This window comes from Poecilia formosa, unplaced genomic scaffold (assembly GCF_000485575.1).
Source record: "Poecilia formosa unplaced genomic scaffold, Poecilia_formosa-5.1.2 Scaffold72, whole genome shotgun sequence".
In the NCBI taxonomy this organism is placed as follows: Eukaryota; Metazoa; Chordata; class Actinopteri; order Cyprinodontiformes; family Poeciliidae; genus Poecilia; species Poecilia formosa.
In genome coordinates, this window is record NW_006800011.1 from 392,083 (window position 1) to 417,307 (window position 25,225).

General features: G+C 37.7%; 1 protein-coding gene and 2 long non-coding RNA genes across 3 annotated transcripts in view; 1 reads left to right on the plus strand and 2 right to left on the minus strand.

The window, feature by feature from the left end:
• LOC103140510 (uncharacterized) overlaps positions 1-25,225 on the minus strand; it is a 134,653-nt gene that overhangs the window by 81,897 nt on the left and 27,531 nt on the right. The gene's annotated exons all lie outside the window — the stretch shown is intronic.
• LOC103140508 (cadherin-12) overlaps positions 1-25,225 on the plus strand; it is a 161,808-nt gene that overhangs the window by 25,411 nt on the left and 111,172 nt on the right. Inside the window, exon 2 of the mRNA XM_007555689.2 lies at positions 22,572-22,974. Coding sequence (XP_007555751.1) covers positions 22,729-22,974 — 246 coding nt within the window. The 5' untranslated portion in view covers positions 22,572-22,728. The remainder of the gene's footprint in view (positions 1-22,571; positions 22,975-25,225) is intronic.
• Positions 14,468-16,083, minus strand: LOC107836660 (uncharacterized). The gene is made up of 2 exons (XR_001662607.1): positions 16,022-16,083; positions 14,468-15,300 (listed from the first exon to the last, which is right to left on the minus strand). It is a non-coding gene; the product is annotated as an uncharacterized LOC107836660 (long non-coding RNA).

The following is a 25,225-nucleotide window of genomic DNA, read 5'->3' on the forward strand; positions in this document are numbered from 1 at the left end:
TTAGCTCTGCAATAGAAGGTAACATCTGCTGTCTTTCATAAATCCCATAGCTTTACATCTGCCATTTCATTAGGTTTAGTCATGCACTAAACTAGTTAAAAAACATACGCAACATATTATATTTCAGAAATATCCCTGCAGAGGTCGTCAAGAACAAAACATATCTGTGTAATGAATATTTGCTTCATCTCATCTAACCACCACACCTCCTTATTTCAAATTAACACCCAATATAAAGACTACATAACAGGAAATTGGGTCCGGACACCTTTTAACTTGGTAGACTTCCGTTATCTCTATGGATCTTGCTGCATTTAAGGGCAAAGGCGATGCTTTTCTGCCTCCGTTTACCAAGGAGTGACTACAAATAGAAAAACACTGAGAGCAACACAAGCTATTAAGATTTCATTCGCTGTTAAGATAGTTGTCCTTAAACTAGAGAGATCACCATTTGGATTTTTGCAGATAAGAAACAAATGTTGGACATGATGATTTTAAGTAATTTGTTTCTCCCAAATCTTCTGCTGTGAGAAAAAGAAAATGTATGCCACACAGTTTATATCACAATGTGACAAACTGTCAGGTGCCAAGAAGAAATTGGTCCAGTTTGGTCGTAGTTTGGTATTTGTGCAAACTAGAGATCATTAGATTAGCAACAAACGAGCAAGTTTTAAACAGGTAGAGGAATTGTCCTTGAAATGTTTTTTTATAATACTTGGAAGTGTTTCAGGGTTGGAGTTTATCATAATTAATGAGAGTCAGCAGACATAAACGCTGCTTCCCCATGTTTGGTCTCCAGAAATGCTCTGAAACACTGATTCAACAATAATCGGTATTCAATATACTTTGGTGCTATTACTTTCTCTTGGTCTTGCTTTGACATTAATCCTTAATTCATAGAAATGTTCTTCATAAAAGGCTGACTTTGTAACTGTCTTTATGCGTCTCTGAAGGCTCAGGTCTCAGTCCATCACTACCCCCACATTTTGGGCCTGATTACCAGTTTCTAACCATAATAATTGACTCTTGATTGTTTCTCTTTAAGGTCCAAAGATGGCAGCTCCAGTTTTAATGAACTATCTAATACCGCCTGGAGTGCAACAGTTTATGCAACAGGCGCAAAATCCATAAGATACGACAGCTGCTTACAGATCGTATTATTTAAATCATGTCCAAATAGGATAATTCCTTCTGGCTTCTTAACCGTTTTTGCGAATAATTTTTCAAAACATAAAGCAATGACCACGCATGTTAATGTTTGCTGCCCTTACACCAGGTTGCTCAACTCAAATGTGAAACATATTTGAGGATATTTGTAACTTGAACAAATAGGATTATTATCAGTGTTCTGCATTATCCGTCCTAATAACCACTGAGTGGGCTTTAGCAAAGAATGCCTCAGAGGGAGGAAGATAGGCAAGAAGGAAAAATGCGCTGTCAGGCCCACGGGCGATCATTTGTCAACTGTTTGGCTATTTTTATTGGATTGTCAGCATTCAACAATGGCCATTGCACAAAACAGGAACATTGGCTGTTTCTAGCCCCGGGCGATGTAATCATGTTATCCGCTGATTTCCCAGACTGTTAAATGGCTGGAAGAATACAACAATGAGAGAGTCCTGGCAAGGGATTGTTGTGGGACAAGTGTGATTCATTAAACTACAGCTGACAAGGTCCCTGTCACACACACCATCAGTCACAGACTCCAACTTGTGTCACAACATTTCTCTATTAGATTTACAAGTGGTGTGAAGAAGCTATTTAATTCCTATTAATGCACACCTGCCTGGTCAAAGAGCCAAAAATATTGCCTGAGACATTAAAAGCCCATTAAAAGATCCAAAAACAACACAGAGACAGCACAATTAGAGAGCGGTGTGTGTAAAACATCTAATTAGCTTCATCCAACGGAGACCCTCCTGCCCCCTTCAGGTGCTTTCCTTCTGCAGGCATGGATGGCACCAGTTCAGTTTGATTGGCTATGAATTTTTCACTGTTTTTTGTAAAAACGGTTTCAAAGTTTCACATGGAACAAAAATACAAAAATACTGAAAGTCATTTTTACATGTCACAGTTAAAATATCAATGAAATTGTATCCAAAAAATGACTCTACGGTTATTTAAATGGAACCAAAACATAATTGCTATACAAAACTGACTATTAAAATTGATAAATTACTGTATTTTAGTATCTACAATAGAGCCCAACCTGTTTGTGGAAAATTAGCCTATTTATGGATTATTTGCATATAATGTTTGAACAGAAAATGCAGCTTTGGAAGCTGAATTATCTTTGCTCAATGCTAGTTGACACTCTATTGGCTGGCATTTTCAAAGCAGCCAATCCTGAAGCACCATGCATTTTCCTTGGTGCTGATTGGCTGTAAGAAATACTGTAGATTTTCATGGTGCATATTAAGGTATGCATTGGTGGTTGAACTATTAAAAATGAGCAGCTAATCTCTGAACACCAGGCAGACCTCTGTATTAAAAAACAAGCATATTCTGAAGTTCTACTGTCACGATTTCCACATTTTCAGTTTCTTTGAAATGATCAGACATATGCAAATTTTATTAAGGAGTTTAATGAAGTGTAGCAATTTGGCGCTCAACAGATCTAATCAGATGACAATTGTCATTTAGTGTCTTCTTGTATCAAATTAAAACTGCACAGCTGATGTAAAACAGAAAGTCTTCATTAGTGTCCTCGCCTTGATAATGGCATAATAATCACGAAGTCTGAGTAAGGTGCTCTGAAAGTTGTACTGCAGGTTTGCTTTTAGGTTTTTTAAAGCTTCTCTATTAACAATAACTTCCCTGTGAATCTTTTAGACTGTTGGGGAAAAGAAAATATCCAAACTGTCACTTTTCTTTTTTCTTGCTGCTTTGACTTTTTCATAAGTGTCCAGCTTTTGGCATTTTGCTTTGACCTTTAAATAAACTCCTGACTTTCTCAACATCAAAGAATTTCTGAATGCTCAAAGGAATAGCTTCAATTTTAAATGAGAGGTTTTCCATGAAGTAGCTTAGTTGCAGCACATTGAAAGATGTTTTTTAATTAATATGAAGATGTTTGTAGGCAAAAAATTAGAAATTCTCTTGTAAGAGGAAGATTAGATTTTTATTGTTGGCAAAACAAAAGAAAGAAGGAATAGCAGGTCAGAGATGTGACCAATGATGTGGAGACTTTTTAGAAAAGCTCAAACTTAAAATAAATCTATTGTGGTTCCCTCAGGTGAAAAGCATCCATGTTGCAATGCAGAAATACAAGAGGTTCTAGCAAATCAAGTGAATGTTATTTTTTCACTGGAATAACTTCAAGTTAGCAAAGAGTTGTTGCAACTTCAAGTGGTTTAACACTTGAAAAGTTAATAAAATGCTCTGGTGAAACAATTTCTGAGTTCAAGGAACTAATCTAAAAGTAAATGTGTCATTTCATAAACAGAACAAAAAAACATGAAACTAACTTGTTGTTGACGAAACATATGACATAATCCAGGTGTTGGTAAGAAAATTTCTCACCATCTGTCTTCTGGACTTATTTTTACTTAACGGTCATGAATATTGTTGTGCAGCAATATGTTTTCTTTGAAGTTATTAATGGAAAAAAGCAGCCTTGTTTTGAATTATTCCATGTTGATAGTAGTATAGTGAAAGCAAACGGCACGTAGGAATAGGAATAAAACGTATGTGAAACCAGAAGCTGTTCCTCTCGGTTCCGACCGGCTCTCAAAGAATCATCATTACACCAGAAGATCCAGCAAACCCTGGGAAGGGAGACACACTTAGTAATCAGGGTTACCATTTAGTCAGGCTGAACCCCTCCACACATATTTACAATAAAACATTACCTCTAGGATCGCCATTTCTGTTGATTCACAAAATAATCCATTCCACTTCATTGATACTCAGAGCTAAAACTCCACACCGGCTTTTCCTGGTTACCTACAACAACTTATGCTACACATGAAACTGGGAAATTCCGACTTCCCAGTTTGAAAAATCAACCACCAAAGTCTGATTTCCCAATCTGAAAGTGGGAGGAACTCTGACTACCCCGAGTTAGAACTTGTGAGGCCGACTTTGTGTTTCAAAATGGCTGCTGCTCGGACCAATAGTAGAAAGATGTGCTGGGAATACGTTTATTTTATAGAGTGCACGTGTAGCGCCTGCAACCATAAACTGAACAAATTAAAATCGTTTGTTTATGGAAAGTAAAGTTTAAAATGTTTGCAAGAGAAACTGCAAACATCTACCGCCGACATGTTAAAATTCTGACTTCTCAACTAGAACGCCGTTACCTTGGTTCGGACCTCAAACCCAGCTTGAAGTTACAATTTCCCAGGTAACTGGAATGCAGCATTACTGGACTTTATCCTCCAAGAATAAGCAAAGTGATTTGCTGGTGCAGGTTGCTGAAAACTGGAAGTTTTGGGTTTAACTGTGCTAGTTGCTCAGTTTTAGTAATTGCAGTAGAGATGATCGGCGTGTGGAAAGAAGTCAGGCGGAAGTTAATATTTTTCAAAATAAAACTACACAAACAGTAGTTATAATGAAAATCGTTTTTGGTTTTAACCAAGCAGCGGCCAACAGATCAACACAACCAAACTAAATTCACTTTTTCGGTTTAGAGACTTTAGGTCAACATCCTGTTTGTACTTGTAGCTGTAAATGTGCCGTCTTGTTTTACAAAAAAAAAAACAAGTTAACTGGAAGAATGAAGGTTAGCTCTACCATCACAAAGGTTTTCCTGCCCAGCATCAGTCTTTAAGGAGATTCAGTTCGCCCACACTCAGTCAGCTTGCTGCTTCCACAGCACATTGGACCACATCCAGTCCCTCCTCCGAAGGGTTTATCCACTGGTGGAAAATCCTGTTTCCCACTGTGAAGTCAGTGGTCTACCTTTCCCTGAGCTCCCTATGCATACTGGTTCAGTTAGAATGATGGAGTGATGCTTTCATATCCGCTGGACTGATTGGTGTCAAGGTTGTCAATAAAAACACTAGATGTTTTGTTAGCTCTTAATTTGAAGGATTAACTGCACAAGTTCTCATCAGAATATGGAAACCAAACCAACATGTCCCTCTGTAAAAAGATGATGTCCCACCAAAACCAAACAACAGTAAAAACAACAATGACACCTGTGAAATTTGCCAAGAAAACCTGTTTGATTATTCCCAAAACTTTTCCTGTGGACTGACGAAAAAAAACCAAACTTGTTTTCATCTTGGTTTACTTATATAGTGCCAATTCACAACAAATGTCATCTCAAGGCAAAAAAAAAAAAAAAGTTAAAAAATGTAAGAAATTTCAGCGCCACATTGAAAGGTGATTGACAGCATTAAGACCCGCCCTTTGGCTCTGATTGGTTGTTTCTGTTAGCACAGAGAGAAGGCAGAGAAGCTCAATTTTGTCTCATAACATCCTGTCACAATATAGTGAGAGTTAAATATGCAAAAAAACGTATTCTTTATAAAAGTTACATACTGCAGCTTTAAATGTGACAAAAACTAATATTTGATGCAAGAACCAGAATATTCTAAAAAATTTAAGAAGTTAAGAGTCTAGCAGAGTGGAGTTTTCAAAAAGAAAATATTTATGATGCCATATAATTGAATTAAACGCCAATTCAAAAAACCTCTCTCTATGTAATATAGATTTAAACATATCCAGAATGGATCCTAAACCTTTTCTTACTTGCTTTTTGACTTGGTGACTTTGACTCCAGATATTCAGATTAATACGCAGATTAAGAAAAAGCCACCCAGCAGCACAGCGATGGAGAACAGCTCAGCAGAGGAAGGTTATTGGTATATGAGACCACCAGCACTCCGGTTTGCAATTACGCCAGGAGGAGAGGAGAGGCGCGGCCGGCTGCTGCACTGTGGATGTATTTACAGTGCAGAGGGAGGAGGAGATAGGAGAAAGCAACTCACCAGGTGTCACTCAGGACGATACCCATGCAGGGAAAATTGATGATGGGGCAGGAAGGGAGGCAGCAGTGATAAAGCCCTTTCACTGCGACCAATCCATATCAGTGTGTGCAGGGCAGCTGGGGGAATCAAGCTGTGTTTCTAAACTAAAAGTGCAAAGAAAGTGACATTTACTGTTAGGAAAACCTCTGTATTCCACTTTAATCTAATGCATGTGGATTAGAATTACAGGTTTATTCGAAAATGACAAACTATTTCCATCATTAAATAAATAAATAAAAAAAAGAAGTCAGCGCTCCTTGAAAATCTAACGATTCACTAAAAGGCATATTTCTTATTCAATTACAACTTCCTCTTTTTGTACAAACGTCGGCATGGTAAGCAGTTTTTATCCGGAGCTAAATTTCCATGTAACGGAGCTAGAATGGGAGCAGGAAAACACATCTCAATTCCAGTGCTCATGCTGTGCCAGAAGCATCATCTTGGTGGAAAAAAGGGACAGTTAAAATTTGCATTTAGATTACTGTGGTAATAGAAAGACCATGGCGATGAATCTTGTTCTGAGAAAAAAAAGAGACTAATGTGCATGTATTTTGAATAAAACTGTGCAGTTAAACACTTAGACTGGATCTGTATGAAAGGATGTATAACAGAATCCCAATCTATCACGTTTAAAACAATAACAGCTGGGCGCCGTGGAAAACAAAACGGCATGATAAACGTGTCAATTAGCCGGACCATTTGTTTCCCTTTAATCATCTTTAATTTAAATTTTTTATCTGACAATATTAGCTTCTAAAAAGTTGGAAATGTGACCTGAAATGCTAAACTTATCCGCCGTCATTTACGTGTGGTATTTACCATAAACAACATCAAGTGCTGATTTTCATATTCATGAGCCTCGCATTGTTTGCCGATGGCGCATACCAAGTGGGTCTAATTTGTTTTCGGTTCTTCACCGTTCTGCAGTCGCAAAAAATGTCAGCTGCACACCATCACAGACACTTAATTAGGCAGCACCAGCCCTCTGCGCATGGACAATCTTTACGAAATGTCTCGGATAATCAAATGATAAGGTGTTGTTGGGGTGGCCTCAGTCAAGGAAAATGCAGAAAAACATTTGAGAAATAGATTGAATAAGTTTTGTTTAAATGTGCTGTGGCAGCATCTGAATCTGAGGTTGTTCTGTTTTCAAGAGAACAACTCACAAAAACAAATCCGGTTTATTTTACCTTCTTAATCTAAAAACATGACCAGCTCATTTCTCATCCACACCTGCAGCTGGTGGTATTAAAACCGGAAAGGTTAAAGGTTATTGATGAATTACATAAATAAGGGAAGCTTGTTTTATTATCTTTGTCAAATTTAATGCTGTCAAAATGCTTCGTTTAACAGTTTTATCATTTAACATGACTGCTAACCAATCAAATAAAATCTGGAGTTTGCAGCGTTTTGATTGGCTGCTGGTCCCCGCTGTCCCGGTAAACTGGTTCTGGGATAGCACTGGTTTTCAGCACTGGAAATGGAGCTCATCTCAGTGGAAGTCCTGGACATTCACCTGGAAATGTTTTAACTATCCCATTTAAAGTCAGTTACAAAAGCTTAACTAGTTTATTCTGGAACTATTATTTAAATGAAAAGCTTATGTCTAGAAATACAAAAAGGTGACATAAGATATAAACTTTAAATCTGTGCCAACTGATGCTTTTCAACTCCAGAGCTTTTACACCTAAAGAGTTATAATCTGTCAACTTCCTGTTATTATGGTTTCAGCTTCAGGTTCAAATCCCTGTTAAACTAAACCTTTTTTAAAAAAACACAAAACTGAGAGTCATAGAACCATTAAATGTTCATTCCTAAAAAGAAACCTAATGGAAGAAAAAAAAAAATATGAAGTGTAAAATCTGCTGTTGAAAATTAGGGTCCACTTAAGATTTTGTAAGGCTATAAAAGTTAGTTTTACTTTTTAGGACCTTGTAGAAATCCTGCTTTGTTTTAACTGTTAGCTATTCTGTAGCCTCCTAACCTATTATGATGTCCTAACTCAGCTTTCCACTGCTAATCACAATTTAAAAAAATCTAATGTCCCTTTATTTCTCTGAAACAGCTGACAAATTTATTCAGTGCATATTTTCACAGCTTTCCTTCACATTAGAGATTTTTGATGCAATGAGTAGATAAGTTTAACAGAGCAACTCCTTTTGCTTTGAAGTCTGCTCCTGGAAACGCTGAATTACCGCTTTCCACAATAGTTTAAGCTTAGTGCAGAATCAAAACACTGCAGAAAAATTAAAAGAGACGAAAGGTTGAGAAGTGGAAGACAGGCTCCATCTCCACAAGCATTTATTAGAAAAAAATAAAACACAAACTTGTTGTATTATGCAAGAAAAAGTAGATGTGACTGTTTTCCTTCCCCCACTTCATTTCTTCTCTCTCTCATCTCTAATTTACTGCCATCTGCTCGGCTCGGGTGTAAATCTGAACGCAGGCCGACTTGCTCACCCAGGCTTTATCTGCTAACATTTAGCAATGTCTAATTAAGCAAAAATGGGAACTGTGTTGGCTGAAAAATGCTGCAGCCGAGTAATGACAGTCATAACAGTTTGGGATGCGTGTCTGTCACTGCAAGCAAATGCACTTATTAAATCAGGGTAATTAGAATAAGGAAGCAGCCATAATGGGCAAAAGGCATTCAGCTGTGATTAAAGAGGTTCAAACTTGCAGCAGATCAACTGGCTTTTGTTTACAATTTAGCTGTTAAAATGACAGATGCATGCCATAAAAAGAGATTAAAAAAAATTGTCAATACAAGATGTCCACTTTGGAGCAAACTAAATAAATAAAATGGCAACAAAACAGTGAAAAATGTACAAAATGCTCATTTTTTTGGCGCTTTGACATTATGGTGACAAACAGCCGGGTGTAGCAGAAATGTGCAGAATTAATTCATCACATCTATAGAGATTTTATTTGGTCTGGATCAGGAAATATTCAGACCAAATCTGGATGCAAAAGGCTTTCAAGTTTCCAGTTTATTGTAAGAAACTTAAAATGAGTTTTTGATTCGTTGCCTCCGCTTTGATGCACCACAGTAGCAGGAAGTCAAGGTTCACACACTGAATCGCCAGCAAAATTTATACTACATTAAATTCGGCCTCATAAAGTAGGATGTAGTACACCATTAAAAACTTAAATTTGATACTATTTTTAGAGCACAAACCTGCTGCAAACGTCTTCAGCATTTTCCCCAACCTGTATGGTTTTGATCTTCATGAGACGTTGACTGGACTTCAGAGAGAGTTGTAATTATACTGAGAATAAAATAATCACAGGGGAAGTCTGTACTCATTTGGTGACTTCTGAAGGAAACCGATTTCATTTACAGGAAGCAGAATAAAGGAGGCTGAACCTAAAATGAGTGTCACGCTTCACATTATTGCTCGTCTTGTTCAATAAAATAAAAACGACAGTCCAAAAACATACTCGTACATCTTGGACGTGGCGTAAGGTCTGACATGAAAAGAGCTTCTCTTTATGTTGAACTTTTACAAGAGCTACGCTTACCAAGACTCTTATTAAAGGGCAGACATTCCCACAAAGGAAATATTTAATAAAGCACAGTTACAAAAAAACATTTACATTTTAGATTAAAACAGATTATTTTCAAGAACACGATCACATGAAGCGATCTTATGTACTTCCATTTGGCTCTCTACTGCTTCTAAAAACATCCAAGTGCTTAAATAAATAAATACATTTTTTTTAAAAGTAATTTTATGCCAACAAGTTGATGTTTCTTGGTGTCTGAAAAATGAGCCGTTTCATAAACCTTTGGAATGTAACATCACAAATCAGCCCTGTTTCCTAGCAACCGTAGTGAAGCCCAAAGCATTACCTAGCAACTCAAGTGAAGCTCTAGCATGTTTGTTCAGCTGGTTTTACCTCTGTGTGCGCTGTACAATGGCTGCTGGAAAAGACAAGCGTTTTGTTGTTGATTTGCCATCCAGAAACCACTTGCTGCATTATTGTTGGCTGCGCAGGAGGCTCCACCTCTGCTTTTCAAAGATGTATGGTTATATAACTGCACATCTGTTTGCAGCTATTTTCATGTGTGAATGTAAACATTGAGCTAAGAGGCGTGACCACCAGCATCTCATCTGGATTTAAAGTGGCAAGAGGCCCTGGACAGCTCATTCTCAAAACCGAAAGAATAATTTTGTGCCAAAAAATTTAACAAACATGATTGAATAGTTTTATCCTAACCTGTTCAAGAAAGAAGAATAATCACCTGTCCCCGCCTGTCTAGTACAATGATTATAGGAAATGTGTTTTCTATTTAAAGCAAAGTACAGCTTAGTGTCAGACTCTCCAAGTCTTTGATGATGAGATTTAATATTTCAATAAGTGCATTGCTCTTTTACTTACATCATTTGTCACATTTGTAGGCTGAAAAAAACAAGCTGTATGAATATGAAAAACGTTTACTCAAGGATATTCTTTATTGAAACACCTCGGTTCTCATAATATTAGTTTATCCAAGAACAAAAGATTTCAAGGTTGTAAGTTATCGATGTTTACTGGAGAAACATGATTTAATATCCCACAGAGCCGTGAATCCTCCTGCAGAAGCGTCAGATCAGGCCGTTTTCACAGACCGCTGTCGTTCTCCATTAGAGCATATCCATAGTGACCACTTCCCTGATGATGCCTCGTCATCTCGCTCCTGCCATAACCTTATCTGTCAATGGTTTGCGCTGCCTTCAGCAGAATTTATTGGCATGCCCTGTAACACAGCAGCAGGGTTCAAAACTCAATCAGAAGCGGTGTGAGCCAAGGCGTCGTCTGAGTTTTCAACACAAAGTCAGTAAAAAACAGGTGAGGCAAAGTTCAGTTTGGCTTGTTGCTTTTCCTACAGCCAGACTGCTGACAGGTCTCTGCAGTGACGTTTCTTCTGGTTGTGTGTTCGTTCGCTCTCTGTGACGCCGAGAACAGCAGCAGTCCGTATTCAAACAACACGACCCCTTTGTCAGTTCTGCTCTCTTCCGCCATTAGAGGTATTTTCCATCTATCGAACATTTGAAAGAGTGCGCTCCGATCATCTTCCTGTGTCGAGATTCCCCGAGAAGACTCCGCATTCGGATCACGGCCTTTAATTATAACCTTTCATTGTAGCAAAATCTATTGCATCATAGATTTTGTTGGCAGGGGATTCAGACATTTTCACTCTGGGGAGAGCTGAGCCAGTGTAGGTTTTCTTTATTGCCGCAGGCCAGTTTTGTCTCTAAAGCTAAGCTTCCCATATCTTCAGTGGGGGAAAAGTTCAATTTTTAGCACAGAGGCAGCCTTCGTTCAGTAGGACACACGGCTAATTTATTTTTTATCACCCTAAGATTATAGTCAAGGTGATATACCATCTCAGAGGAATCAGTGATGAAAGGATTTCCTTGGCAGAGTAAAGGCAACTGATGAAATCTATATCTTACATCTATTATGTGATTTCTTCAACTTAAATTACTGTACTGCTGTGAATGCCTTTTTACCCAAGGAAACTTTTACTTCGATATAACTGGAATTACCCATTTTTACAGCTCAACATATTTAAATCTGAATAAATCAAGACTCAAGTGTTCAGTTCGTTCATCCATATTTCCATTTTCACTCATTGCAGATAAGAATCAGAGGAAAACATGAACATCTTTCCTCACTGTGAGGAAAACTAGCTGGTTTTGGGTTTTCCCAAATGAAGACGCCCTTCTGACTAGCAGCTCAGAGAAAAGTTGTGTGCTTTTGCAATCAATCTTTGGATGTTTTTCATCCACACTATTGGAATTAGTAAGTAATAAATTACATTTAGAGAAGGACACTGTAGAGCAAACATAAATGCCACCATCTGATGTGCAGCACCAGATTATAGCGTGAGCTAATTCGAAAAAATGGGCGACAGAAAATATAACACTACAAGTTGTCACACTACACACACACATAGTTAATGATTACATATCTGAGAAGTTAACACAATTTTCAAGTTAGTTTCGAAAAGTTGCAAAGAGCTGCAGCTCCTCACATCATCAGGCAATGACTCCCACTGATTAGCTGCCTTTACAGGAGAAGCTGATTGCCTGGTAACAGTACGGCGAAATGGGATGGTACGCTCCGCCACAGATGACATTCTCACTGATCTAATTGTCTCCAATAACAGAGTATCCTCAAAATCAGACAGAGAGGGGACAATTATAAATAAGACTCAAGTTACAAATAACTTTTTTAAAGCTCAAAAACTTGTACATCTCTAGAATGCTGCAGTGGTGGTAGTGACAGTCTGCAGCATATGACTGCTTTTAAATCTCCAATGTATATAGCTGCAACTAACCATTGGTATTGTATGTTTCAAATTTCAATTGTTATTGCAGTACGGATGTGAGCAAAACCAGATGCACGGTAAATTTTACTTGTTGGATGGACTGTCTTATTTTTATATTTAATGACCTGGATGATGAGCTCACATACAGTCATAATACTTCTAGAAAATATTCAGTGGTAAACATCTAGTCAAAAGAAAGACAGGCTATGTTTAGCCGTGAAGTTATTGTTAGACTGCTGTTTAGGTAGAATCATGTGGATTCGTTAAAGACTATGAAAGCAGTGGCTAAAAACATATAAAGTGTAAACAAAACAATAAAATGACTTAACTACACATATTTTTGTTAAATACAATTATAACGGTTAATAAAAAAGGAAACAAGTATAAAATCATTAAAATTAATGGAGTGCAATATACTGCACGATACATTTTTTAAGCATGTTTTGATATACATCTGAAGAAAACTACCAAAAGGTTAAAAAAAAAGAAAAAATAAAATATAACACTGTTTGTTTTTCTTGCCCTTACTCTGAGTAGCTGTTAGCTCTTATATTTTCTTTTTCATTAAAGTGAAGATGCTAAATGTTACCCACCACTTGCAAGACACTGACTGCTCAGAAGCTCTCAACACGACCACTGACCTATCCTTTAAATGTGCAGGTGGAGGAAGTAAGACCAGTCTGGTTCAAACACTAACAAGTGCTGCGGTAAAGTCAATAAATACATCGTTTAGAGTTTCTGGTGGATGACTAACAGTGTGTTGATGGTTTTTCTGCAGAATGGAGTCACACAGTTTGGACGGCGATTATTCAATATGAGGTCTGCTTTTTGTGCCAGAATTGGGGTTTTCAGAACAGCAATGAGGGAAGGCGGGCTCACGGCTCCTTTTTAACATTCTGCTTTGCAGCAGGAGCCCACAATTTCTGGGTGGTGGTCGTCCAATGAGAACTTCAAAGCTGCTGCACAAAAAGAAGACTGACCGATGCGCCCGATCCTTCTTACTGCTAGCTGGAAGGAACAGGCGGGAAGTAGCCAGGTGGCCACTTAGGGATTTTTTTCCAGATTCGGATAATGAGTGTCAAACAGAAGACTCTCAGTTACCCTGGTGCTGCTTCGAGCAACCAAATCTTTATTTTCCACCGCTTGTCTCCATTCAGGGTTATGGTGTGAACTGAGACTACATGTCACGCATTTGCCTTAAAAAATATGAAATATATTTTCAGTTTAGCTTTTCATTTACGAGGCTATAATGTAGAGACTGAAATGACTAATCTTTGTGCTATGGAAACACAGAGATGAAATAACTGAAAAAATTGAATAAAAATCAAACTTCATTTAGTTCTGATATATATAAGATTGCAGGATTATTTTTTTTTACTGCTTGCAAGCTTTGTTCCAAGATAAATAATTTAATCTAAAACAGAAGCAACAACTTCAAACATGTTTAGAAGAAAAGACGGAGGCCAGTGGAGTACATGAATTTTCTCAGATTTTTATTACTCCTTCGACAAGATTTGGAGGAAAAAAAAAACATAAAAGAAAAAACCAAAACAAACTCATATGGTGCTATGGGCAGTTCTACGCAGGGAATCTTTTATATTTTAACAATTTATCAATAATATTCTGTAAAATTCATGTTTTTATATATAATAAAAATGTGTTAAATAATTTTTTAACCTTACAAAATCGTTGTGCATAATATTATTAAGCAATAATCCAGGTGCAGTTAGAATACGGCTAAGCTAGCTGATGATGCTAAAGTTAGCATCTGACTCTAAGCTTTATTTTTATTGTCCAAAAAGTAAGATAATGGCCAAACCTGAACTGAAATATAATTTACACAACTCAGACTTTTCAAAAACATCACATTTGTTTTTTAACGGGGGAAAGCAGAAACCAACCAGTACACAAAGCAACTAAAGTCATGACATTAGCATGACTTCTGGCTCCATACATTTCATCAACTAGTCAACCAAACACTTATAAAAATGATTTGCTCAGCCTTTAATCTATTTATGCAAACCTAAATGCTATTTCTGGTACCACTTTTCAAAACTGCAGCAGATTTTAAGATCACAAACCCAAACCAATTTATTCAACAGTTTGATTTTTGAAACTTGTATACAATGAAAATAAAAAGTGAAGATTAAAATCTTTTCCTTTTCATTTTTCATGGACTTGTTCCAGTGGATCAACTCATCTCGTGAGCTTTCTGTAATCCCAATCACATTTTTGACCTCTACTGCTCTTCTACCTCTTCCAACTTGAATTTTGTTCAAACAAAAACACGTCTGGCATTAATTTATTCCTCCAGCAGTGTGTTTTACACTCCTGTAGACAGGTGTACCAAAACAGTGCTGCTGGAAAATAAGACTGGACATGAATAAATTCTGGGTATTTTTAACGGTTTCTGAGGCAGAACCAAGTTAATTATATTGTTTATGAGCGCTAGACATCACTGGGAACCTCGTAGTTGTGCATACAGAGAAGTCATGAGTCGCCACTTAATGTCTTTGCCTTTGAGGAAACAAGGCATATCTGATACAATAAAACCTATTCAAGAGATCAGATCTTCAGCATTCATGTTTTTTTTTATTGACTTTGCCCTTTTATTGGCCAATATTAAACACGCCGACTGCGAGGCACAAAAGATGTGACAGGCTTATGGGGGAGAAGCACGCAACTTTGAGAGGGAGATGCGTAGAAACACTGTATCCATCTTAATGGGTTAAGGGAGAAGGTTTTCAAGAAGCTCGGGTCAAAAATTGGTTGTAAAAGCGGGCTTTAAGATGGTGTGACTGGATGACAGCCGCTGCCTGTGCACCCGCAGTGCTGCACAGCTGCCTTGGGGCAACAGTGCTGTTTCATTTCATCTGAGTAGCTGCCTGTCTTTCACTGCTTCTCTATGAGATCAGGCATCTCTCCTGACTCTGAATATTTGTTTCTGTCAAAAACTTCTGACGCCAAGGACGACATGAAAGATGTCCGACAGCTGGTGGTGGGACACTGGAAACAGGCAAAAATATGAAAACAAAAGAGTCAATCCGTCAAACTCCAAATTATTTGGGGTCAAAACATGAACATTTTAGCCGTGTGAAAGGACTCCAATAACATGTTATTTTTTGCATTTGCATTTGAAGTCACGGCAGGCAGAAGTTTTACTAACAATATCAGTGAAAGTAAGAAGAACAATGAAGCAAAACTACTCCTAAAAGTATGTTTTCTCAAAAAGTTAATCAAGTAACTGAGTAAAAGTAACTAGTTACTAGTCTTTTGTGCATGCTGGGAGCTGTTTAAATGTGCACCACCACCTGCAGCCTATTCTCCATACACCAAGATTGCCAGTTCAGATTCTGTTGAAACCCGTATAAATCCCTCACCCGATTCGTAAGCTGATGCAATCTTCCCTCTGAAGTCTCCAGAAAGCTTAAGCATAAACTTTAGCCATTTCAAGTGAAAATGTGAGGTTGTCCAAATTTATTCCTCAACAAAAATTGGCCTTTTTGTTCCATTTTACCAAACCTTTTCTTCAGTTCTTTTTGTTTATATTCCTTGAAATTCTCATTTTTATTAAAACTGATATTAAGATTTACACATATCCAAATACGGTAGAGAAAGATCGAAGCTGTTAGGAATGTTAACTTTTATATCTGACTTTTCAACCTAGAAGCAGCAACATAACTCCTTTAATTTGACACGTCAGGTGTCAAAACTGAAGTTCACTCACCCTGTGCATGCAAACAAGAAGCTGCAGAGTAGAGCCTGTTGTTGTGAAGATGAACAGAACTGCAACACCATGAAGCACAGGAGTTTATTAGAAGTGATAGCAAACCTTTAGAAGAAGTTGAACCATCATGAAGTCAGCAGCAGTGGGCAGAGAGCCAGACTTATTCGATAGAGGTGCAGCTATCCTGCCTCTTTGTGCAATGAATTCTGCTGCTGTGTTTACTCTGAAAACAATGGAGGCAGCAGCAGCAATCACTCTCTGACTCAAAGTAACTTAAAACTGTACTTCCAATTCTGTTTCCTTTAAAAACTACTAAAGCACCCCTGCAAAGTGTTCTTCTCTCTTGTACAGACTTCCTTGTTTTGCAGACGTTGCACTATAAGAAGCATCAAAGAGCATTTATCACACAAATAGTCTTGGGACCAGGACTGGTTTTCATTTGTCACCATTAAAAGAACATGTCAGCCTGCTGTTCAAATGATTCTATGGTTTGACAATTTAAAAAAAAGTATTTTTACAAAACGGGTAGAAATGATGGTTAAAAAGTAGTACTTAATCTTGTTTAGATCATAATATTTATGACTGAAACTTGTTTTATTGGTTTTCCACCGGGGTGGATCTGGGCTGGTAGCCAGACCACTAAGTAATTCCCAAACTTCGAAGAACACAGATGGTTTTGGACAAGTACTAAATAGATTTGTTCTCCTGGAAGAGACAAACTGTCAGCAAACTTTTTAATTAGTTTTCTTATGCAGCCAAAAAATGTTAAACTGTGGGACAATGGGGGCATTGATTTAGGAATAAATCAATTCAAGTTTAGCACATAGAACATTTCAGGAACAAGGCAGTTCAAAGTGCATTACACTGAAAAACATCAGCCACCGGTTATGAAGCAACCAGTAAACATTACATTTCATCAAATTCAATCAAGTGAATGTATGTTGTTCAATGGTTCTGGTTCTGGGGATGCAGAGTGGACCAGCACCAGAATACCTGAAGTCTGGAAGGTAGATTTTCTTTGGTGCCAAGCAGTGATTTATAAACTAAGAGTATTTTAAAGTCTACTCTCTGCGCTCCAGGGAGTCGGTGTAGGACTGTAGAACTGGCTGATGAGCTCCATCTTCCTGGTTTTCGTCAGAACGCCAGCAGCAGCGTTCTGGAAAAGGCAGTAAAGTCAGGTCTGCCTGATCCAGAATCGATGCCACTGAAGATAAACACATGCAAAAGTATAAATATCTTCTATTGAATTAAAATATGACCCAATAGTAAGTTTCATAAGGAGTCCTGGGCTGTATTTTTATTCTTAGCGTAAGAAAAACCTGTTTCCTCTTCCACACACTTTACATACATTCACTACAATCTGTTAGTCTAACACCAAAAAAATAAATATTCAAGTTTGTTATTCTTATGTAGCGCTTATGTGAAAAGCCTAAGGAGAACGGGTCCTTTTGCACAGCATCTACACTTTACATTGTGTACATAAAAATGCAAATATGAGCACATATCTGAAAAATTAAAGCCATTTCTTCCCTGTTTGAGGCTTTGGTTGTGCTTTAACCTACACGAGTTGTGATCTGATAATTCTGCTCTACTGGCCAGCTGTGATGATATTCCCATTTTCATTACTTTGTTTTTTCCCCACCTACACTTATTTTTTCCTCCCACTTGCCTCCTCAGGGGTTTGAGTGTTATTACCGTCTCCCCCTGTCTGAGCTGTGTGGAGACGGCGTCTGCTGATATTTACCCGATTAACAGACCTCACCGCAGAGGCTTCGGCGCACGTCGCCGTTTTTGTCACGATCATAAAATGTTTCAGTGCCAAGTGATTTATTCTGTGGAAATAAATGCTGAGAATTATGTTTTAGGACTGGTCTATTGTTAGTCTCTCTGATAACTGGTCATTAGTGAACCAGCTTCAGTGCTGCCGTCAGTATTTCTCCAACCTACACTGCAAAAACCAACTCTTACCAAGTGTTTCTCGTCTACTTTCTAGTGCAAACGTCTTAGCAAAATTGAAATAAGACAAAACTTACAAGTAACTTTTCAGCAAGATCGGAGATTGTGTAAAGTTAATTCCTTAGTAGTGGTGAAAAATTCAGTCATTGCATGGGAGGGTGGGAAGTTAAATGTAATAATCTGCTAGAGGAACTAGTTATTTTTCAGAAATATTAAATTATTATTGTAAAGTGAGGATTTTTATCAAGTATCCTCAGTCTACTTTCTAGTGCAAACATCTTCGTACACGTCAAGAAAACTTGATAAAAGATAAAGAGTTTTGATAAAAGTCCTTACTTTACAATAATTCAGTTAGTTAATGACTTAGTTTACTTTTTCACATTAATGTAATTTGTTTTGGTACATTTTGTTTCAACACTGCAGAAGTTTTAACAGTTATGTTAGTGTGAAGGCTTTCCAAGAAGAAATTATACCAAAGCTAAATTAAAATACTTAATTTATCGAAACACCATTAAATGATGAGTACAGTAAGTGGAGCTATGGCTTATTTCTGTTTGAAATCTCCTACTTTACCTCCGTTTTACAAAACACTGAGATGCGCATACGCAGCACAAAACATGCTGTAAAAATAATGTTACTTAAAAAAAAACAACATATGAGTTTATTTCAGAAACAAAACATCTCTACAGCATTACTCTGCATAACGGGAAGAGACCCGGTGAGGGAAGCAGGCGAACTGAACGAGGCAAACTGGGCAGCAGGTGGTGGAGCAGGAAAACTAGAGCAGTGCCAACTGGAGATTGGCAAACATCAGGAAGCCAAAACAAAAACCAGACAAATAAATAAAAACAAAAATAAGCATACAAGGTAAAACTCTGATGTTAATGGTTTAGATGGATTTTTAACCATTAAATAACTAATGTCCCAGAGAGATGATCAGATCTGTTACGTTTACTTTAGAGGTGAAAATGTTCAGTCATGTTCAAATTCACTAAAGGAATTCAGTTCATGGTTTAAAGTTCATTTATTACGTAAAGTAATAATGTATATTTTATCCTGAATAGAAAAAAATAAACTTAAAAGCACACACTAAACATCAGACATAAATCAGCTGTTTTCTACAATATTCTCAGATTATTTCTTTATCATAAACTGACTTGGAGAAAACATTAAAACAACTGCTTTTTATTATACATTTATAATATAAAAATATATTTATTTTAATTTGTCCTTATTGAATCCAAATAAAAGAAAAATTCCCAAACCATCCGTCACTTTTCTCTGGTTTAGGATTATTTTTTGTCTTCAGTAGATATTCTTTACCGTGATCTCCATGTATTTTATATTCTTACCAATATTTTCTGTTTAGGTTTTACATAACTTGAACCTTCTGCTTCCCTCCCTGCATTATGCTGCTTCTTATTGTGCTTGCATGCATTTCATTGTGTTAAATAAGCACACTAAACCCAGAAAACATAAAGCATATATTAAAAGAAAGTCGCAGTCTGGAGCTGTACAATGGTTTAACTAATTTAAAATGTAAATTCCTCATGAATCAGTGTGAAGTTAATTTCCATATTAATTCTGACGCTCTATAGGAGAAAAGCTGCACTATTCTGATGCATGTTTTCAGACGCCATTTAAAATTCGTCTCCGACTCGCGACTGGGTCAGTTCATAACCCTGTTAAAACGTCGACACCTTTGCTCATGTCCCTGAATAACAATAATAATAATAACGCCAGTGCAAAACAATGAAGCTATTAAAGCAGAGGGGGAAATAAAAGGTTAGGATATAAAAGTGTATGCAAAACAAAAACTTGATCCTCATGACTCATTCCTTCCCCTCCGCTGCAAAAGTCAATGCCTGCTGATTTGTTTGTCATGTTTATGGCTGCCTTGACAACTAATAACTTTCTGTGGGAGTTTCTCGTGGGTGGTAATCTGCACCGGCAGATCGGCCGGCCATATGTTCTTTGATTATTGAAGGTGATGTGCGAGGGCCCCCGTCAGCCTGCTGCGCTCGTCGTGCTACGTGAAGCAGACACACAGGTCAAGGCTCGCACCCGAAAGCCCGACATATGCTAATGAGCTCATCTCATAAAATATGCATGGGGCCCTCTCTCAGGACCGAACAGTGGCAGAGGCGTGATTCTGCAGGAATTATGGGAACAGTCATTTTCCATTATGTTGGAGCTAAATGAGGACTAACCTGCGGCAGAGGCATGTCTGACCCGTGTCAAGGCGGTTCCTGCCAATTTCATATTGGGGAACTTTGCAGATCAGTTTCTGCTCTTTAAAGGGAGTGTGGTGACAGCGGATAAATGGATCTGGTTGCACAAGATAACCTTGGAGGAGTAATCTACCTCTGAAGCCGGTGTTCCAAGTCTGTATAATTAATCAAAGACAATGATGTCAATGAGGGCTCCGTTTATGAAATTAGACGCTTTCTTCCATTACTGTACAGATTCGTAGAGCTTTACGTGGATCGTTTGCTCCTTTCTTCCCACCGGCTGCTGTTCCAGTCACTTGTTTCTAGAACAATGGCGTCTCGTGTAACAAGGCCAGAGCTGAACGCTTTGGTGTTGACAATGTAGTAAACGAATGGAAACGAGGCGCTAACAGCCGCTTGGAGAACCAACTGCTAAAACCACACTGATAATACAGCAGCTGTTTTTCTCTTTAGAAAAAGTCACTTCAGTTAATACTTTATTAAATTTCAATGATTGTTATACAACACAGATTAAGAAGAATGTATAGGTGTTATTTACAATTGGCATTATTACTTTTATTACTAATAATAGTAATAGATGTTCTTGTTTTGTTATGAATTGGTTTCTAAGCATTTTGCCCATGTTATTTATTTGCTGGCTCTTTTGCACAACATAATGAACAGGCACGTGAATATTACAACATGGCTTTAAGTGATATATTTTATTAAGTTGAGATAAGGGATCAGATTAAATAAGTGTTCATTTCCTTCTACTCCTGTTCAAACAGAAACGTACCAAACATATGAAACCCACATTCAGCTTCTCTGATCTGGAACAAACTGCAAAAATGCTGAAGCACCGAGTTCCTTTAAATCCCTGCCAACACACCATTTACTGAGGGCTGCCTTTGATTAATAATTGGGACATCATTAATTTTAATGTGCATTTAAACTTTTCATTACTTTCATTAATTATGCCACTGCAAAGTCTTGTTTGTTTTACGTTGTCATGTGCAGCTCTTTGAGCTGCCCGTTTCCTCGATATGGCACTTTTTAAAAAAGTTTCAAAGCGACAAAACGAGGATTTTAGTGACTAAATCAACAATAAAGATGATCTGATCTCCAACTGCCAAAAACCGGACAGCTGTCAGATTTTTAGAAAGTTATTGAATTGTCAAATCGGCGTAACTGATTTGAAAATTTGCAGGTTTTTTAAAAACATACAGTTTGGTATCATCTGCATAGAAATTAACAATATTGTTCTTAGCAAAGGAACCAAGACATACAAACAAAAGAGGGTAAATGACTTGAGGTACCACAACCAAATGCACCCAGAGGAAACAATTACAAAACACAGATCAAAGGGTTTGTTTAAAATGTAGTTTTTTCAAACTCAAATATCTATGAATATTTACATATAATGTAATTAAACTGTCATACCAACTGGGATCGTACAAAGCTTTCGCCTGGCCATACTTTGAAAAAAACTTTTGCTTTTTAGTTATTTTTGTGTGATGTACACAGATTCCCACATGCATGTCAAAATGCCAAGCAGAGCCAATCTGCAGTTGCCCTTTATTGCCAAGCTGCGCCCCTTATAAGGGCCGACTTCTCAGGAAAAGCAACATATCTTAGAGATCTCTGTGAGCATGCTCCTATCCGGTGACATTTCAGTCAGTGCTCATGTCATTTTGATACATGCACCCTGTTGTGCTTCATCATTTGTCTTCTTCTGTTTCATGTTTTATTCTGTTTATGAAGGAAGTTTTCTTCTTCTTTACCTGCAGTTTTTAGATGAAATATACCAAGACAAGCTGAAGTGAAGGAAATCATGACATGCATCAGAACCCTCTCATTAAAGTGTCATTGAAAATGCTGACTTTTAGCCAGTCTATGGTGAGGAATTGCTGCAACATTGACAGGTCTGCAGCTCGGTGTGTGGTGGCCGGTAATTGACAGCGAAAATAAAGGCACCGTTTTTCCCCACAGAGACAAGTTTTCTTGCTAATTAGAGCATGTATCCATGAGAACTGCCTGGCGTAGAAGTAATCTATCACAGGGCACATAATTACAGCACTTACTTTTATGCTTGAGAGTGAAAGCACTATAATTTATCATTGAGCAGTTAAAAACTAATGCAGGTGAGCAGTGGGGGAAAGAATATAAGGCTGCTAAGTGCCACCAAGATATTGGTATTTATAAAAAGAAAGCCATTACCAATTGGTGTTTGTGAAAAGGAAGCTATTAGCACCGCATGTTATGACTGAGTGTGAGGTGAGGCAATCCTGCACTACCCTTATTCTTTATTTTAATAAGGTGTTATTAGTCTGCAGTACAGGTGATGCAAAAATTAGCCATTTTAAAACGGATTTTCTTTCTTTCAGGTAATGAGATCGAGAAGTCACTGTCTGCAGCCCTGAAGCACGCTGCGACTCCACGCCTCACTCATCCACACAACTCATCGCCAGCAGCCGTTTCCCCCCCGCAACTCAGTTCTCAACAAGGACTTCAACTCGGGGAACTGAACCTCACAAATCGCCAATGCTTACAAGGAACTGCCTGCTGCTGTTCCTGTGGATTCTTGTCAACGAGGGTTCCGTCTTTTCCTCACACAAACCTTCATCCCCACTGGGACGGAGCAGGAGCGGGCGAGAGCGCGCCAGGAGCTCGGTGGGCTCGACGAGGAATGGGGCGGCTGCGTTTCAGCGCGTCAAGAGGGGCTGGGTGTGGAACCAGTTCTTTGTCCTGGAGGAGTACATGGGCTCAGACCCGCAGTACGTGGGCAAGGTAAGAAAAAAAAACTTTGTGCACCAGTAATTTATGGTACAGGAGAAGTCATAAATCAAGCAGTAAGAAGTTGTGGAGCAATTGAATCAAGGGGTAAATGTAGGGAGCAAAGGAATGTTAGGAGATATAATGGGATAAAGGAGGGTAAAAAAAGGAAAACACTAATGACAGAGAAAGTATCAGGTGAGAAACATTAGAAATGGTCTAAATACATGGACTTTGATGCTAAATTAACCAGAAACTGTGTAGGAGTGGGAGATTTCAGGATATTTTGTGGTACTATAGTGATAAACTAGGGTTAGGGTAACTGTATGGCTGTGATGGGATGAAACAGAAATCCATACCAATCGTAATGCGCTACCTTATGACACCAGTCGTATAAAAAAGTGTGATCTGTATCACTAAACTGCAACTTTAATGACTCTCATTGAACAAACAGTGAAAACAAGGAATAAAACCTACAATCCTGACCATGCGGACAGTTTTGGGAAGTTTTAAGCTTCATTAATTGGAATTTATTGTGACAACAAAAATCAAAGTTCTTCATGATGAATGATAAAGATGCGATAAATGTCCAGCCCTGGTAAACTCTTCTTAAGACTTGAACTTTTTCCACATTTGATTCGTAGTTTAAAAGTGGACAGTTTTCTTCTACGTTTGACTTTCGGGCCTTTTAAATTGCCCCTCTGGGGATAATTTTGAACTGAACTGAACCTCAGAGGTCCGTTTGAGAACAAACGGCATCAAGAAGACAAAAACACAGCAGTCAGGTCAGAGCAAAAGCTGCAGAGAAGTTCAAACCAGGACTTGAAATCTTCCAAAACTTAAAGTGTGACCACATTTAAATAAAATTGTGATTGGAGGTCATTTTACAGAACTTTAACCTAAAAGTTGTTGGTTTTGACATGATGAACAAGAAGAAAGAACAGCTCATTTAAAGGCATTCTGTTTGGAGTGAATGAAAGATTTCATCTGTAACGATTAGAAGAAAAAACATTGCAAAAGCATTATTTAACTATTACTTTCAATTATATTGAAAGTAATAGTTTAAACTATTACTTAAACTATTTAAATTATATTGTTCAATAGAAACTGTTATATTGTTCAATATAAACTGGAAACTCATCATCACAGCAAACTAATATATTAAAGCTTTTTTACACATCAATGTTGTTGTTGCTGGAGCCTTTCCTCGTGTTTTTGCAGCTTTAGAAGGGAAAAAAAGATTTTCTGAACTTGCGTAACCTCAGTGCTTTAAAAAGATTATTGTGATTACAACATGGTCTTTTTTATTTTCCAATTAGGAAAACTTAAAATATGAAAAGTAGCAGCTGTTTGGGAAATTTGGCCTCAAGAAAGAAATGCTAAGAAAAAAATCCCCAGAAAATTAGGAATTATTTAAAAAATTAAATATAAAAATGCTGCATACTCTCTGAAGACCTAATGGACATGGTAGCTAGTGAATAATTTGACTTCTGCATATAAAAAGTCAAAATACAATGAATGAAGGGGAACCAGAACCTGCTGCAGCTGTGAATTTATTTCAGTGTTAATGTGATGAACCATGAGAAGAATATTCATTCTTGTCATTTACAGCTAGTTCTAGTTACCTTGAACTACTATAAATCTACCAAGTTATGGCCATCTATTTAAACTGACACTCTGTGCCAAGAGGCTTTTAATTATGTAGCAGCTCAGAGAGCCTCAACTGAGGCCTTAAAATCACCACGCATTTCTTATGGACTCTACAAAATTGACCTTGATGGAAAAAATTAAACATAATGCCACTGATGGGAGAAAAAAAACATAAAAAGTCCCATCTAAAGTTTGCCATGGGCTTAATAAGGGAGTGGTTTAGATCAAAATATAATTATGTGTTGGAATGGTCCACTCCAAGGCCCGGTTGGACCGGGCCATCGGGATTCACGTTCCATTTAATCAGACTGAGCTTGAACTGGTTTGGGAAAATGTCATCTTCCAACTGGATGAGACAAACTCCAAAAGACTTTCAGCTGTAATTGCAGTGAAAGATGGATCCATAAAGTGTGAACTCCTGGGGCCTGGAGACAAATACTTACCATGAATTTTAAGCTTTTATTTTTAAAAATAGTTAGAAAAAGCCCCGTTAGTGTTCACTTCACAGATATACATCACTTTATGTCAAATAAAATTCCACTAAAATACTTTAAAGGGAACCAATGATGCAAAATTCACAATTTGCACATTTTTTATGCTTCCATTGGGGTTTTTG